Source organism: Panthera pardus, unplaced genomic scaffold (genome assembly GCF_024362965.1).
Source record: "Panthera pardus isolate Hobbes unplaced genomic scaffold, ASM2436296v1 HiC_scaffold_20, whole genome shotgun sequence".
NCBI classification, from domain to species: domain Eukaryota; kingdom Metazoa; phylum Chordata; class Mammalia; order Carnivora; family Felidae; genus Panthera; species Panthera pardus.
The window spans coordinates 90,747,127-90,764,783 of record NW_026526766.1 but is presented as its reverse complement, the minus strand read 5'-3'; the positions used below and the strand labels follow the sequence as shown (position 1 = coordinate 90,764,783).

The 17,657-nt window shown below is 62.0% G+C and overlaps 1 protein-coding gene across 2 annotated transcripts in view; it reads left to right on the top strand.

Moving 5' to 3' along the window:
* Positions 1–390: 390 nt before the first annotated feature.
* Positions 391–17,657, top strand: part of COL5A1 (collagen type V alpha 1 chain) — a 148,695-nt gene continuing 131,428 nt past the window's right edge. The window contains exon 1 of one of the 2 annotated variants that reach the window (XM_053908503.1): positions 391–873. In XM_053908503.1, coding sequence (XP_053764478.1) covers positions 759–873 — 115 coding nt within the window. In that variant the 5' untranslated portion in view covers positions 391–758. The remainder of the gene's footprint in view (positions 874–17,657) is intronic. The other variant, XM_053908502.1, reaches the window with a different exon arrangement.

Genomic DNA, 17,657 nt, shown 5'->3' with positions numbered 1-17,657 from the left:
CAACTTTTTGTTTTTTTTTTTTCCCCAGCCCAGAGTGAGCAAACCCGGGGCCCCTCCACGCTGGCTCCCCGGGTGGGCCAGGTGCGGGCACCTGGGCGGGGAGAGCGGGGGGGCCCGGGGGAGCGGCGCGGGGCGCGTCCGCGCGCGCTCGCCGAGGGCCGGCCGCCGCCCCCGCCCCGCGCCCGCGCCCGCCCCGGGCCCGCCCCTTCCTCGCCGCGACTCGCCCGCCGGCCCCGCCCCCTCGCCCGCGGCGCCCAGTGGGAGGCGGGGGCCGGCCCGGCCGAGCGCGGCGCCGGGCTCTGATTTGCTGCGGGCGCGGGGGATCGACAGCCGCGGCGGGTGCCTTCCAGGGGGGAGGGAGGGAGGACTAGGGGGGAAAAGAGCACGGCGCCCAAGGCGAGGTCGGCACTCTCCGTCCCCGCGGCTGGCGCAGGACCTCGCTCGAGCGGAGCGCGCACGGGGAGCGGGTCGCGGGGCGGCGGCGGCGAGGAGGCGGCGAGAAGGAGTCGGAGGGGGCGAGGAGGCGAGGGCGGCGAGCCGAGCGGGGTCCCGGCCGCCCCGCGGGCCAAGGTCGACCCCCCGCGCGTGGGCGAGCGCGCCAGCCGGCCCCGGCGCGAGGGCCACCGCCACAAAGAGAACGCCGGCGGCTGCTCCCCATGACTTCCTAGAGCGCGCGGTCCCCGCCGAGTCCGCTCCCTCCCGGGCCGCGCCCCGCGCCCCCGTGCGTCCCCGCGCGCCCCGACCCGCGCCCCGCCGGCATGGACGTCCACACCCGCTGGAAAGCGCGCAGCCCGCCGCGCCCGGGCGCCCCGCTGCTGTCCCCACCGCTGCTGCTGCTGCTGCTGCTGTGGGCGCCGCCTCTGAGCCGCGCAGGTAAGGCGCTGGGGCGCGGGGGCGGCTGTCATCCCCGGCCCCCGCCAGCCTCCGGGGCGCTCTCCCCCTTCCCCCCCCCCCCCCCCCCCACCGCCACCCGCGAGCTCGGGGAACGCGCGGGCCGCCTCTCCGAATGCCAGCCTTGGGGCCCGGGGAGGGAGACGCGCCAGCGCGGTACCCCTGCGCGCCAGAGGGCCGGCCGGGTGGGGCCGCGGCGCGCGCGGAGGAAGGGCCTGGCGCTGGATCGGCGAGAGGGTCTGTCCCCGAGGCCGGCAAACTTTGTCCCGAAACTTAGTAACTCCGTCCCACATCACTCGCGCCGGCAGAACTTCCTCTCCCGAAAACTGGAAAGGGTCGCCCCCTAGAGTCGCAGCCCGTCAATTCCGGCCGGGCTCCTGGGGCGGGGTGGGGGGGAGACACTGGCCCCCGGCCTGGGAATCCCAGAAGCCGCAGCCCCTCCAGCCTTGCTCCGAATCCCCCCCCCCTCCACCTCCTGACCCCGCGGAGGCAGTTCTTGGGTTTGCCTCCCAGAGATGGGGTTTGCGGGGCAGAGCTGGGAGGTGGTGGCGGCGTCTGGGCAGAGAGGCTCAGATGGTCCACAGATGGGGCCCTTGCCTGCCAGAGGTCTGACTTGGAAGGAGCCCACTCCCCTGGGCGCCTGCCTGGACTCTTGTAGCTCTGACTCCCTCCCACTCAGCTTCCTGACGGGACCGTGGCTTCTAAGCATCATCTTGGTGGTTACCTGTGGGATGGGTCTTTGCACAGCCTCAGACATCGGAGGTCTCAGAATGTCCCAAGTCCCCACTAACAAGCCTGGAGACGAGGCTCAGAGTTGCTGGTGCGAGGTCAGGGGAATTGGGGGGCACAGCTGGCCAGCCGCTCCACCGCCGGCCCCCTTGTCCCCGCCACTTTGTAATTTGAAGCCATGTGGGAAGAATCACTTTCCACGCTTCACTTCCCGATTGAGATACCCTTTCCCTTTTTCCTGGCGCGATGGGTGTGTGGTGGGCCAAAGAGAATGAGCAGGAGTCGGGGTGTCCAGCCAGCACGACTGGGAGCCGAGGGGTGCCTAGCCCAGCTCTGGGGACTTGCTCTCTCATCCCTGGGCTGCCACCAACGTGCCCAAGGTCCTGGGCTAAATGACTCCCCCCACCCCCACCCCCCGGGGATCAGTTGAAGGCGGGGTCGGGGGGGGGGGGGGGGACAACTGTGGCCTCCGGCAAAGTGATCTGGAGTCGGTGGGGGCCCCATGGTGGCCGAGGGCCTTAGCCCCGTCCTGCTCCTCAGATGGGCTTTCCCCAGGAACACAGGACGGAACCCTTCAGGGGAGTCGTCACCCCCAAAAGCCGGGGCCGGGTGCAGGCTGGGGATCACGCCTTTGGCAGTTTTGCAGTGGGCCCCCAGCTCCATTCCCGGGCTCTGTCTGCGCCTGCAGTCCCTGCCCCCTCTCCGACCCCCTCTTTCCCGAGGGCGGCCCCTTGGAAGCAGAAACGTGGCAGAGGGGATGGGGCAGCAGCCTGGCCCCTGGCCCGGGAGTTGCTCATTTGGCTTTTGGTCAGAAAGACCGTTAGAAGCATGTGAAGAAGCCGCTTTCCCGAGCGGGTTTCCCAGACCCGTCCCACCTCCCAGGGCGGGACCCGTCTCGAAGTCACGGGCAGTGCGTGGCCAAGGAGGGCGGCTGTCCACCGCAGATGCGGGCAGGCGGGAGCGGTCCTCCCAGGCGCCTGTCCTTTTCTCCGTTGTGGGATGAGCCAGATGTTTTCCGAGCTTTCTCTGAACATGGCTCTTTTTCCTACCTTCTCCTTGGCCAAGTGTGTGAAGGAATGAAAAGTTAAGATTGCATTTGGGGCCCTTTAACATTGTAACGGGTGGAGGGGAGTATGTGAAATGAAACGTGACCCCAATATTTGGAAATTGAGGTCATCTCCTCGGCCCGTCATTGGTTGAGTCCAGTCACGTGCCTGCTTCTTGCAATAATTTTGTGGGAAGAGTCGTCCAAGCTTTGTGGGACTTGACAGATACGAAACGGTTAAATTTCCTCTGACTCAATCAAGTTGGCTGGAAAGACATCCTTTTCCATCCTTCCCCCTTTCCCTCCTCCCCAGAAGAGAGCAGTCAGTGGGAGGAGTTCAGAGGCCAGGCTGGCTCCCTGGAGCCCTGTCCCTCATCTGGTCCAGATCTCAGTGGCTGGAGGGGCCGGAGCTGTGGTCACTGCCCAGTGGCTTTGACCACCCAGCGGGGGCCCCAGGCAGGAGTTTCTTCGGGTGCAGGGCACGAAGTCCCTTCTCCTGTGATGTTGCTCCAGGGCTGTTCCTGGGGTGCCGGCCAGAGCCTGCCCCGTTACCCCACCCTTCAGATATTTCTGGACCAGCACCGCGGCCACGCCCTAGCCCAGCACAGCTGATGCCCGCCTGCCCCGCCCCTGCCTTCTGGCCGTCTGGCCCTGCCTCCTCCCTGGATCACAGACACTGTTGGCTGGAGCTGAGGGGGTGGGGAGCAGACTGTCCCCCCCTCCTCCCCCCCCACTTAATAACAGAACAGTTAGAGGGCAGACTAGCGATGATCACCTACACCCTGAGGCACCCTGGGTTTGCATTTAAGGAGCAAAGCAAGGTCCCCCCCCCCCCCCCCCCCAGTCCAGACTGCTGCATGTGTTAATTGCACATCACAACGGATGTGCTGGCATCTGCCTGGCCCTGTGCCCGCATCATGTCACCGGACCCTCCCACAGGCCTGCAAGATGCGGGAGCCCAGGTTCTGAGTCTGTGTGACCTCTTCATCTGGGTGCTGAGTGAGGGTCTCCTTTCTGCTTAGCGTGGCCACGCCTTAGCGCCTTTGACTTAAGGGGGGAGGGGGGGATACCTTTTCACTTCACATCCATTTATCAGCCCTCCCTGGGGGACGCCTGGTGCCCAGAGCAGCAGATGCAGGGGAAGGGGGCGGTCCTGCCACAAGTGCGCCCGCCCTTCACCCTGGGGCGAAGGATGAGTTGCCTTTGGCCAACAGTGTTTAGGTCCCAACTTCCTCCATCCCTTATCCCTCCCTCCCTCCCTCCCTCCCTCCTTTTTCACTGGAATGCCTTCAAGAGGAACCAGATTGAAAGCAGTCTGCACTGTCCTGTTCCTTCTCTTTAGTTGGCCTTTCACTCATCTGCATGACCTACCTGGACCCGGAAGGCCTTTGCACCCTGGCCTGGAGGGTTATGGGAGGACGGAGGTGAGAGGGGGCGGGCTCCTCGGTGCAGGAGCCCCAAGTCCTCTGAGCAGCATGTGTGTTTGTTTCACTGTTCATTTTGGTGCCAAGTGTCACTTTAAATCATCTGGGAGGGTTGGCCCCATTGGGGAGATCTGGGGAAGCTTCCTGGAGGAGGTGACACCAAACTTGGCCTTTTCCTTCTTCTTCTTCCCCTCCCTTAGCAGGTGCCTTCATCCACCTCTGGCTTTACTCCTGTCCGCCCCTCCTTCTTGGCAGGACATCCCAAACTCTGCTCTGGGGCTGCTTCCCTTGGCTGGAAAGCCCCTCATTAGCTTGGTTGGCAGGGCGCCCCCAGCACCGCTTGTCCAGGGAGGCTGTGCCAGCAGAAGTGGCTGCAGTGACAAAAGAGGGGGTCTCTTGGGGGACGAGTGGAGACCTGGGGGGCTGCCCTAACCCTCTCTGCCCGTGCGCGGGGACCCGTGTGCCAACTGACAGTCTCGGCTCGGGTGGGGTGCCTCTGGCCACGACTTTGGGTTCCTGTGCTGGGGATGGGCAGTTAGACGTGAGGGGAGATGAGCCCCAGGAGCAGTGTGGGCGGCTGGGAGGTCAGTGCCAACTGAGCGTTTGCCTCAGCTTTCCCCTCCGGAAAGTGGGGAGAATTGCTTTGACAGTTGCTCGTGTGGAATGTGCCTGATGCACAGTGAGCCCCCGAGTTACGTAGGACGTTATTCCGCGAGCTCTTCTGGGTGGTATTTCTGCAGAAGGGACAGAGCACAGTTGCCACGATGGGCTTTAAATGTGACTGTTCCCGAAGAAGCGCAGCGGAAGGAGGCTCGGTCATCCCGCTGAGTCAGGGTGGGACCCCGTCTGCGTGGTGGGGACGCTTTCCCACCCGCGTCACCTCCTGGGCTCATGTGGCCAGGCCACGTGTGGCAACATGTGTGGAAATGTGCTACGAGCCCCTTTGAGGGCGGTACACCCGTGTGGGTGTCTGTGTGTGCGTGTGGGAGCAGGTGCGTGTGTGTGATGTGCCCACGCGCGGGGACCCACGTGTCCGTGCGAGTGTCCGTGCGCCTGCACGTGCCTGTGTTTGCGTGGTTTCCCGAGGCTGTCCTGTGTGCCGGGCCTGGTGTGTGTGGGGAGGTGGGGGCAAGGTGACATTTCTCTCCTTGCCGTGAGCCACGCCCGCCCGATGGGAGGTGCTGAGATGAACCGTGGCCGTGGAGCCCGAGGGGGGGGCGCTCGAGGGGGGGGGGACGCCGGGGCTGCGGGTCCTGCGGCGGGGCCAGCGGGGTCCTGCTGGGCCTGATCATTTGATGACATGTTTTTCCTCACAGGGGGGCAGTGTGACACCAGGGTTTCTCTTTTCCTCCTTATTTTTGTTCCCCCGGATGAGCCACTCCTCCGTTGTCCGCACTTTCTGGCCTGGCTCGGAGGGAGGGGAGCCTGAGGTCCTGAAGGTGGAGCCTGCTTTGGCCCTTCTCATGGGCAGATGTGCCCTTGCTGCGGGCACAGCGTGAGGACTGGGGTGTGGGTGATGCTCGGGGCGGGCGGCTGGAGCCGGCCAGCCTGGGTTTGCTTCCCCGCGGCTCCCCTCCTACCAACCGTGCATTTAGCCTCCCCGTGCCTCAGTTTCCCTTTTTTTTTTTTTTTTTTTAGAAGGGGGTGATGATCACGTGTCCTGCAGGGGTTTTGGTGAGGGCTCAAGGCATAACATGTGCAGAGCGCAGAGTGAGCTCAGTGTCCAGTTTGTGTTTCCCGGGCCCTGAGGCGACACGAAGCCGTGTTATGGGGTCTGGTGCCGGGCGCCTGGCCCTGCTCACCGGCTGGCTGTGTGAGTGGCTCCCTGTCTCTCCTGTGGGCAGTGGCGCCCGTGTCCCCCTCCCGGGAGAAACAGGAGAAGAGGTGACACAGGAAATGTCCCCCGGTGAGTGAACGAGACCAGCTCACGAGCCTGTGTGACTGACCGCGATGGCTGGTGCACTGGGAGGGTTTTTTCTGCGGTGGGTGCGGGTGGCGGCTTTGCAGACCCAGACGCTGTTTTTGCGCCGGCCCCGCGGAGGTGGCTGGAGAGCCATTTATGGAATGAATGAACGCCCGGTCGGACGTGAGTGGATGTGCGTGGACGTGTGGTCGTGGGGGTCACACGGTCTGACGCATCACCCCATCAGCTTTGACTCACCCGGTAGTTTTTCTGGCCGATTCCCATCCTAAGTAATAACCCCACATTAGAAGTGAATGTCGCCATTCTTTGGTGACTCAGACCCAAGAGATGGACCCAGTCTGACCCAGTTTCTCCAGAATCTCCTTCTGCGGAGCTCCAGGGGGCACTGCGACGTCTGCGTGCAGGACTCGGAGGTTCCCTTTGTTTTCTGATGCCAGGACCTGTGTTTCATGCCTGGGACTGTCACTCTTCTGGCCTGGTCTTCCCTGCCAGCACTTTGGCAATAGGGATCCTCATGTCTTCTGTCGTTTTACCGAACGCCACAAATGTGTGCCTGCACCAGGAGTCACTTCCATGTTAAACCTCCCAGCCTGCGTTGTAAAAAGAGCGATCTCACAATGACAGAGAGAGGGCGTTTCAACCCAACTGGAAGGTGGGAAGTAATCGTCTTGCATCCTGCCGAGGGTGACTGAGAGGCGCAGTGGGCAGCTCCGGGGGGCGGCGCTGCCCGGGAGAGGGGTCCCAGGGAACCGCAGGAGAGGCTGGCCCTTGCCGGGAGTGGCCGCGCTTAGGCCGGAAGTGCTTGCGGACCTCAAACGCGACGTAGGTCTGGGCCGGGCACGGGTGGCAGGTGCAAGCGAGCGTCCCTGCAGCACCGGAACTTCCGGCGCGGTGCGCAAATCGGACTCCAGAACAGGTGATTGTGTCCAGGGAAGTGCGAAGTGGGAGGTAGTGAAACATTGGCCAGCAGGTAGGGAGTGCTATCGACCAATCAGAGAGAGGCACTAGCCAGCCCCGTTGGGGCGCTGGCCAATCAGAGGGAGGTACCTACCAGCTCCACGGGGCACTGGCCAATCAGAGGCCAGCCTGCTTTGTCAGGCCCCGTGGTTGTTGGCGTCGGGCCCTGGGTGAGTTTGCCCTCCTGCTGGTGTAGGACCATCACCGGTGCTGGTGAGATGCCATTCTCAGATCTAGGCGAGGGGGTCTCGGCAGCTTCTGGCTTTTGTTTCTGGCCTTGTGCTTGAAAGCGAGGTCTGCGCCCCCCGCCCACGGCCCCAGGTGGGTAGCCTGGGAGCCTCTGCCTCCCTTCTCCTCCTTACTGATCCTGGGCTGGTCTGTTCCCAGGGCACTGCGCCTGGCTGAAGGTCAAGACCTTCCTGGGGAGGACAGGGGGTGGCTGTGCGTCCAGTGGGCCCTTGGTGCCCTGGCCAGCTTGGGTCGGTTTCCGGAACCCGGGTGTGGGGACAGCCGGGAGCCCAGAGCCCTGAGCCCTGCGCAGGGGCAGGCAGTGCAGGGAGCTGAGGGACAAGGAAGGGCCGCCTGGACCTCAGTGTGGTTCAGGGAAGCCAGAGCAATGTTTGTGCCTCTGGGGAAGGTGTTTTCTCACGTCCTCAGGGTGTGCCCAGGCTGCAGTGACCGCGATCTCTTCCCTGTTCGGTTTCTTCTTTGCTTTTCCCAGTTCTGTGTTTTCTGGACACAGCGTGAGATGCTTAGGGGAGCCCCGGCTTCCTCCGGGGGCTGCTTCTGCCGACCCAGCTCCCTTGTGGACGCTGCCGTCCTCCTGAGGACAGTGTGGCCCAGCCTCAGCCTGTTTCATGCAGAGGAGGAAGGGACGGCGTCCCCCGTGCCTCCTGGGCCAGAGAGCGCTCGCGCACCAGAGGGCCTGGGTGGCTGGCGCTTTCTAGGTTGGAGGTGCGGGGTCAGGATTTCCAAATGGGGTTATTTTCCAGGGACTTATTTTGTTGTTCAGATTTATAGTTTAAATAAGGCCCGTTACACTCAGTACTGCTGGGAGAGTGGCCGCAGGGAGTGTGTGGGTCCTCCTTGGGCACCCAGTGTGGCGGGGCCGGCTTGGGGGGTGGGCACTGCTGGGTGAGGCGGGCAGGGGGCTCCAGGGGAGGCGCTGGGGTCCGCCCGAGAGGGAGAGGGTGGGACAGGCCAGCGCTCTCTCAGGGTCGGCCTCCCTCACCTGAACAGGTAGGCTGTAGGCTTCCGCATAAATGGTGGGGGGGTGCCTACAAGGGGAGCAGGGCCGGGAGGGACGAGGAGGGGGCAGAGGCTCCCCCCTCCCTGCGTCTGCCCCGCATTCTTCCTGGTGGCCCCACCTTCCAGAAGCAGCGATTGGGGGAAACGTCAAAGGTAATACAACTCCCTATAATCCACACGGGGTCGGGTGCTGTCAGCGGCGGCTAGCCTCGTGCCATCCAGCCCCCCCGCCCCCCAACCCCGGTGACTGTGGCACTGGCCCCTGACATCACGTCACGCTCAGCTGGAGACTCTGCCCAGCACGTTCAGCGTGAGTACTTCCCTCTCTGTGACGTGTCCGTGCGGGAGGGAGGATGCACGGATGAGCTCAGAATTCAGGGGCCTGGAGAGGCGGGCCGTGCGGCCGATGACCACCCTCTCAGTTCCCTCGGGAGCTGGGAGGGCAGGGTGCTCGCGTCTTACCTATCCCGAGTGCCTGGGCTCAGCACGGGTGCCGAGGCACCTCTGAGAACCTCTTTGTGCCTCAGTTTCCCCATCTGTGAAATGGGCATAGAAGCGGCACCTGTCTCAGAAGACTGTTGGAAGGGCGGGGGGAAGTCACACAGGAATTGCACCGTCACAGTGCCGGCTCTCACAGTTATTATTGCCGCGTGGTAAGTGCAGGGTGTCAGTATATGCGGGTAGATGCAGGGGAGCTCATTCGGGCCGCGGAGCTGGGCCACAGGGGCTCATGAAGGTGCCACGGGAGAGAACTCAGACATCACCCTTCTTGGTGCTCCTTAGGCCCAAGGAAGACGTGGGCTGGGCTCCTGGGCTCTGGACTGTCCACCTGTTCCAGGCCCTGAGTGGGACACTCCTGAGACAGGAGGACACCGGCAGCGCTGTTCCTGCGTGGCTCCGTGTCCCCGGGGCGCGCAGGCTGCCGCCCAGAGCTGGCTGGGGCCAAACAGCAGAGCACGGTGTGCAGGCAGGCGAGGCTCGGTCTGCAGGCTGTGGGTGGGGTCCCCTCCCGGCTGCCCCAGCGCCTGTGCGGCTGTCGCTCAGCTGTAGCACGGCTTCCCCCAACCCTCAGGAATGTCCTCGCCCCAAGGGCTGGTCCCAAGGCTGCAGCTTTGCTGGCGTTTTGCAGAGGGTTGGAGTTCTCCGGGTCTGGGGCCCTGGCTTGCCTGGTGCTTTCTGGGACTGACCGGGAGCCAAGGAGGCGGGCGAGCAGGTCTGGTCTCCTGCGAGGTGGGGCTTTGAGTGGGCTCCACCGGGGATCCCCGAGGACGAGAGCAGACGACGGAGCCCGGGTCTGCACCTCTCCCGGCCCCCGCTCTTCCCGTCCCTCCCGAAGTCCGCCACGTCTTTGGCTTTGAAAGGGAAGTTCAGGGGATGAGTGTGGGAGACACCGATGAGCCAGCACACAGGGCCTAGGACAGCGGCTTCAGGCCGTCCACCTTCTACGGCACTGAATACCAGGGAACTACTGGGGGCCCATTTCCTTGGCCCAGCAGGGCGAGGCCGGGACGGCGGACATGCCCGGGCTCCTGGGGAAGGAATTGGATGTCTTACTGGGAGTCGGTGGTCTGGCCTCTGCCCTCGGGGTTGTTTTGCAGATGAATCAACTCAGAACTAGAGGGCTTGGGGGTTCCTGGGGTCGAAGGCTGCCGAGAAGTGGTGCCCTGGCATCCAGGCCCCGTGTCCCACGGCTGGGAGGGGAGCCCAGCGGTCTTGGGTGTGTACCGTGAGGGGATGGCATTGAACCTCACAGATTCGTCCCGGGACCCGCGGGGCTGGAGGATCTCAGGTCTGTCCAGGGCGGGTTTGGTGGCTGCCATTTGCCAGACACCTCTGGTGGGAGACCTCACGGCAGCACCCACGGTGGAAAGTGCTGGAACCCAGCCTCCAGAGCCTGTGGGTTTCACCCTTATGCCACAAACTGCAGGGCCTTCGAGCTTCCGAAAGCTTCCTTGCTCACCGGAAATAAGCGAAAGTCGCTTCAAGGTGGGGACCCTCTCCATTTCCCTCATTTCGTTGCCTTCTGATTGTGTCAGTGACACACACGAGGACCGGCATGGGGAGGGGGGAGCACGCTGGGGGCAGCGCAGGCCAGGCCCGAGGTGGGTCTCCCGGCTCGGAACCAGCCGGCCCTTTCCCTCCCTGCAGCACTGCGGGCCTGTCCCTGTGGACAGGTGCTGGGAGGGCTGCTGTGCGGGGGCTGGAGGGCACATGCTGGCGGGTTCTTACCACCCCCCCAACCCCGAGAGGGCTGGGGACGTGGGGACAGGCCGATTGGCCTGTCCTGCGGGCTGTGGGGCCCACCCACCATTCTGATCGGCCGGAGGGCAGCTGAGGGACAGTCAGACCCTGGGCTCCACAGGCCTCTCCTTGGGAACAGAGGCGGGAACAGCATGTGACCCAGATGTGACCCAGGTGGGAGGTGTGCTTGCTTGCGAGGTTTCTCTGAAGGCCAAGGGTGAGAGTCTCTAGGACTTTTCTTCCTTCCGTTTCCCGTCTCCTGAGGGCTTCTGTGCATCGTTTTATCCTGATGACATGCTTCCAAGGGAAAAGGTGTCATCTCTATCCCCCAGGCCAGGAGACTGAGGCCCACAGAAACCCCAGCGCTAGTAAGTGTCAGAGTTGGGGCCCTCGATAGCGTTTCCATTATGGAACTCCCATGTATCCAGGCCCTGTTTGGGGAGTCGGAGTCCAAAGGGTAGACCTCATAGCCAGGGGAGGGGCTTGCGGCCCCATCGGAGGCATGATCACCGCCTTCTTCTCTGGGGTCTTCATCTAGGTAACAGGCGGCCGACGGGGGAAGTTGGTGAAGCCTGGGGACCACCGTGGGTGACCTCTCTGCCCGCCGTGTGCCTCCCCAGGTCCTGGTTGGTGGCGGGTTCCGGGCCCGAGGGCAGGACGAAGCCAGCCCGGGTCCTGGGCCCCACGGCGCCCTCCTCATACTTCTTAGATGAGGTCTGCGGGATTAGGTCTTGCGCCCTGCGTTCGGCTGCGAGGCCAGTGTTTGTACGAGGGGTGAGCTGCCCTGGTCTGACTCATTCTTTCCATTTAACTGGGAAGGAAAGAGAGGGGGAGAGGATCCTAGCCAGGTAGGTCTTGCCTGTTTAATGTCAGTTGACACACGATGAAAGGGGCATGTGGGGATCTATCTGTGCCAGCCACAGCCAGATGTTGCGAAACATCAGGGTGGGGTCGCTTTAAGCAGCCTTGCCCTCTGTGGGCAGCGTGGGGGTCGAGCGGTCGATCGGGTGTCCCAAGAGGCAAGCCGCTGTGGCCCAGCCGTAACCTCTCCTAGGTCAGGGAGGCTGGACCAGCACCTCATCTACATCTTTGAACTGTCAACATTCCAGGAAAGGAAACTAAAAAGCCCCGAGGAAACCGATGCCCCGAGGCCTGATTTCTGGGCCCAGACTTCATCTTATTGGCAAAATGCCTACGAGGGGTCCCAGCAGCCAGGGAGGGTCTGCGGGCTTGCCAGGGACCGGGGATCAAGAGAGTTCTCCTCTTGGTTTGCTCTTAAAATGGATCGTGCCTCCTCGAGCATCGTTCTGCTGCCTCGGAAACTTTGCTGCTTGGGTAACACGGCTGCCCCACCGCACGGGCCAGACCCCTCTACTTGGAAGAGTCAGGGGGTTTCAATTTATTTGAGACCAAGGGGGCATGGTTCTAGGCACCCCTAGGGGTAGGTCCCGTCAAGGGGCACGATTCACCACACGCGGTGTCGGGGGTGGGGGTGGGGGGCTCTGTAGGTAGTCGTGTGGGCTTGAACCCAGAGGGCTTCCCAGACCCTGAGGGAACGATGGGCAGGCGAGAGGGGGCCCGGGCTATCCTGGGGGAGGAGGAGAGTGCCACGCTGGCTGGCAGAGGCGGCCGTCCCGGGTGTGGTACCCCTGGAGGGGCCCAGGGAGAGAGGAGGCGGAGGGGTTGGGATTTGGCCGCGCAGGTGTGGAAGAACGTCTTGCCTGGGTGCCCAGCCTGGGGAACGGGGCCCGTGGTTTGCCGGATCGGAGTCTGGGCTCAGGGCTCCCCTGGGTTGTCCTGCCCTGACGTGAATCTGCTTCACACGGCAGTCGGACCATCCCAGGTCTCTCGAGGGATCCCCCAGCAAATGACCAGCTTGTGCAGGGTGTGTGCCTGTGTGTACGTGTGCCCTTAAGCAGGTGTGAGCACTGTGCTTCCGGTGTCTCTGGTCCCAGGGACACGTAGCTGGCTGGTGTGCCGAGCGCCTCCTCTGTGCTGGGGGCTTTCCACCCGGGATCGCTTGCTCCCACCAGGTCCGTATGGTGGGGATCTGTCCAATGACTCAGCTAACGAGGAACAGACCTGAGATTGGAACGTGGCTTCGAGCACCCCAGGCCGCCTCCTCTGGCCAACCCCTTCCCACTTGGTCTTCTGGAAAATTTCCCAGTCGTCACCCAGCTCCTTAGCTGCCAGCTCTCCAGATGACCCTCTCCAGGCCTCCTTTAATTCTGGGATCAATCATCTTACCCCGTAAATCACTTCCAGAATCTCTCTCCTCCCCGTTTTGGAATTCCTTAAATAGGCTCTGCCTGCCCTTCTCCAGGCCTCTGTTTCTTTCCTGAGCCCTTACCTTGAACCACTTCGGTTCTGCGGGACGTGCAGGTGGGTGACGGGGTCGGTCCTGTTGCCTCCGGGACGCTGCCTCCCGCATGCGGACCCCAGGATCGCCCCCGCGACACTCCGAGCCGCCTCCCTGGGGCGGCTGCTTTTGCAGAGCCCGGGCTCACTCCTCTGTCCACCTCTTGGTTCCCATGACCCAGTCCTCCCTGTGCTGAATTTGAGCCCCAGCGAACACCCCGGCCTCCAGGCTTGTGCCTTTCTCCATAAACACTGGTGCCTGGTCAATATGTCGGCAAGAAAATAAAGATGAAAACCCTCAGAAGAGGGGTAGTCTGGTCTTTTTCCAGTCACTTGTTAAAATATTTCCTGATCTGATTTCGGCGGTAGTATAAACAGCCCGTGAACGACTGCACCCGGGCAGGGCCCTGAGGGCCACGCTGTTCGGAGCAGCGGCCCGTCTCTGGGGTATGTCAGGCACCAGGCTCTCGCACATTTTTCTCTGACGACTCATGCTTGCTCTCTGTCCTGCTGCCCCTTCCTCCCCACTGTGACTTCTCTTCTCAGCGCCTTGGGAAACTCTGAGCTGGAGGGTTGGCCCAGCGGGGCCCAGCTGCACGGGGTGAGCTCTCTCCCTGAGTGCTCCTGACCTTGCCCAGCGCACAGCTCAGGGCCCAGGGCCCGCGGGGAGGCCGTGGGGCGGGGGTGAGCACAGAGACGGAGAGCAGGCCCGAGGGAAGGGCTTCCGGGGTCCTTCTCCGCCCCCACGTCCCGCGGGCCCTGGGCCCTCCTGCCTCTTCCGACCCGGGCCCGGCCTCAGCCGTCACTGCTCTGGAAGGAGGGGGCGGTGTGGCAGCTGCCCCGACGGGATGGGAGGGAGCTGACTCTCCCGGAGCGCTCTGGCCCGGAAACGGCGCCCTGGACCTGGAATCTGTGGCGTCTCCGCTGGGCCGCAGACTCCGCGTCCGAGGCTGTAACCGGACTCCGGGGCTGTGGGCGAGCGTGCGGCTCACCTGCTCTGTGCGCTTGCCCGCTGGGCGGGCACCGTGCACAGCTTTGCCCAGGGGCTGGTTGAAGGCCGCCGGGCATTTACCGAGCACCAGAGCCTGCACACGGCTGCGCGGCTCAGTTGGATGCAGGGACACGCCGCCTGGCCCCGGGGCGAGGGGGAGACCGGGGCTGCCGTGGTCAGTGCGTGGCAGGCCCTGGCGTGCCTCGGTCTCAGTCTAAGCAAGGCTCACCTCCCTTGTGCTGCCCCGTCCTGACCCCCCCGCCCCCTGCCGCCCCGAGAGAGGAAGAGCAGTGCCTGTTGAGTGCTGGGGAGACCAGGGGTCAGAAGCCAGTCGAAGACCCCCGCTGACGGCATGGGCCGGGCCAGGACCGGGCTGGCCCCCGGCCTGTCTGTTTCCGCGTCCCCGTCCCCGTCCTTCCCGAGACCTCCCGGCTGTGTGCACGGTGGCTCCGAGGGCATGTTGTGGCCAGGCTGCTGGTGTGCCTGGACTTGGGACTTGGGACTTGGGGGTGAGCTGTGCTGCCCAGGGCGTCCGGGGGACACAGTGTGGATGCTCAGAGGAGGGGTGGGGCCGGGAGGGGCGGGGGGAGCTCCCACCAGGCCAGGTGTTGGGGGGGCTCTGCAGAGACGCCAGCTGTGTCCCGTTGAGGCCATGTCCGGGAGGGAGGGACGCACCCTCTCCTTAGATGCCTTCCCCTCCTCCTCCTTCTTTAATGGTGTATGTTTTTTAATGAAAGAGGGTGCATTTTTGTAACAGTCCTTGTGGAAAGAGAAAAGTATAGAGAAAATAAAACTCACTGGTAATCCCCACGCTCAAACTACTGGGTCTGAGCACAGAGAGGAGGGGACTGAGGGAGAGGCGTGGCGGCTGGCCTGGAAATCAGGGTGCAGCCCTGGCCCCGCCCAGCACCCTCCCCTGCAAGAAGGCTGAGGAGTCCCAGCACAAGTCCTGATTTGGACGTTCTCCCCTCACTCTATAAGGACAGCATTCCGTCCTCTGTCACGGCCGCCGTAAAAAGCCTGATTCCCTGACAGCGTCTCCTGTGGTTGGACGTGGGTCGTTTCCATCTCCTGATACCGTAAGGGGCTGTGTTCGTGGGGCACGCTGCCTTGGACTTGACCCGAGCTGCATCTACCCCGGTGGCTCATGCTTCCTCCCTCAGGCTGCTCTCTGGTGGGGAGGAGAGTGTGCTGGGGGCTAGGTGAGCAGCAGACTCCCCCCCGCCCCACGTGGGCATGAAGGGGGGCTCTGGGTGGCCTTTGCTCTGTGGGTGTTAAGGCACAGCCCCGCAGGAATTCAGGGCTCGATAAAGGTGGCCTTCACGTTGGCCGTTGGCCAGGAGCGAAAGGATTAGTCACTGAAATGGGCTGGAAGAGCGAACACACCATCTGGACCCTGCCTTCCTCTTGCATCTAAACGCGTTCCAGATGGATCAGAGATGGGAACCGTACAAACGAAATTGCAGAGCTCTCTCCTAGAAGGAATTGTGGGAGACTGGGTGTTACAATCTGGGGGTGGGAACGCCATTCCCAGTACGACAGAAACCCCAGAAGTTGTAAAAGAAAATAAAAGTTTTACTCCGTAAGCATCAAGAGTTCCAAAACAAAACCCGAAACAACCAATCAGAAAGAAAGAAAGAAAGAAAAAAAGAAAGAAAGAAAGAAAGAGAAAAAGGAAAGGAAGGAAGGCAGAAAGAAAGACAGAAAGAAAGAAAGAGAAAGAAAGAAAGAAGAAGGAAGGAAGAAAGAAAGAAGAAGGAAGGAAGGAAGACAGAAAGAAGGAAGAAAGACAAAAAGACAAAATGAAAGAAGAAGGAAGAAAGAAAGAAGAAGGAAGAAAGACAGAAAGAAGAAGGAAGGAAGAAAGACAAAAAGGAAGGAAGGAAGACAGAAGAAGGAAGGAAGAAAGAAAAGGAAGGAAGAAAAGAAAGGAAAGAAAGAAAGAAAGAGAGACAGAAAGGAAGGAAGAAAGACAGAAAGAAAGGAAGAAAAAGGAAGGAAGAAGGAAGGAAGAAAGACAGAAAGAAAGAAAGAGAAAGAAGAAGGAAGGGAGAAAGAAAGAAAGGAAGACAGAAAGAAAGAAAGAAAAAAGGAAGGAAGGAAAAAGACAGAAAGAAAGGAAGAAAGAAGAAGGAAGGAAGGAAGAAAGACGAAAGAGAAAAAGGAAGGAAGACAAAGAAAGAAGGAGGACAGAAAGAAGGAAGACAAAAAGAAAGACAGAAAGAAAAAGGAAGGAGGAAAGAAAGAGAAAGAAAGAAAGAAAAAAGGAAGGAAGAAAGAAGAAGGAAGAAATAAAGAAAAAAAGAAAGGAAGCCAGAAAAAGGAAGTGGAACGTGAGCGTGTGTCACAGAGAAGGGGTTGATCTGCTGTATACTTACAACTCCTGTAAGTCAGTAAGAAAAGGCCAGAACCACCCCTCCCTCCTCCAGAAAAGGAGACGCAGAAAAGACCCGAAGAGTTCTTAGGAACGAAGATACGGAGAGTCTTTAAACGCACGAGCGGATGCTGGCTCCCTGGCAAGGAATGCAGGTGAGACCCCGGGGGACACGCTCCCCGCTGGGCAGGCGGACGAGGAACCGACACAGACAGCACACACCTCGGCTCCAGGGAGGGAGGCGAAGCGGGTGCCCTCGCACGCTGTCCGTCCATGCCAGGCGGTCGCGGTATCTGTCAGAACACGAAAACCGCCTGGCAACTTCCGCGGGTCTTGGCTTTTTCCCCGTTGATACGCGAATGTACGCAGACACCTGTGGCGGGCCGGCGGGGTGGCACTGGCTGGCCGGGCAGAGGACTGAGGTGGCCCGTTCCCGTCGCCAGAGCCGCGTAGACCGGAACGTTCTGCAGCCACGGCACGGAGCACAGCGCGGCAAGGAGGAGGGCCGGGCTTTCCTGCCTTCCTATTTCCTGCAACCGATTGGTCTCCCGGGTCTGAGTCTGTCACCATCAAAGGGAAAAACACAGCCGTGGGCTTGCGTGCGCATGGGTGATGAGGACAGAGGCACAGACGTGGGGACCCGTGGTTTTCGCTCGAGTGGAGGGCTGGGTGCAGCCCTGTCAGCATCTCGTGAGTCGGGGGAGGGCTCATTGGAGCACGTGGGTGGCGGCAAGGTGGGCAGGTGTGTGGCTAATGGAGACGGGGGACAAGGAGGTGTGGGCTGGCCGCTCCGGGAGGAGCCGCGGGCCTTTCCTGCTGGCAGGCGGCTGCTTTGGGCCCCAATGGCTTAGTCAATTGAAAAAGTTGTGGTTAAAAAGAAGGGGAGGGGCCCGGGGGGCTCAGTCGGTTGAGCATCCGGACTTCGGCTCAGGCCACGATCTCACAGCTCGTGAGTTCGAGTCCCGCGTCGGGCCCTGTGCTGACGGCTCGGAGCCCGGAGCCTGCTCCGATTCTGTGTCTCCCTCTGTCTCTGCTCCTCCCCTGCTCGCGCTCTCTCTCTCTCTCAAAAATAAATTGAAAAAAAAGGGGGGGGGAGTGAAAAAGAGACAGAAATGAGCAGTTCGGGAAGGGACTCTTACCAGATGGCTGTGCATGTGACAGTCGGTGATCTTTTGACAAGAGGAGCACACACGCATAGATCTGTGGAACCGAAACTGTCCTCCGTGACCGCCATGCACTCGTTGTGCAGGTGGGGAAACTGAGGCCGGCCCGTACCTCACCTAGAGCCACGCAGCGGGTTGGGGGCAGAGCTCCAGAGACATCGTCTGTTTTAATCCTCAGAAGTAGGTGCTGGCAGTGTGTTCACTTCAAAAACGTGGAAACGTGCCAACGTGCCAGCACCGCGCAGCTGAGAGCGGGGTCTGAGATTTGGCCCCGTTCCTGTGGGAACCGCACGGCACGTGGAGGGCCGCACA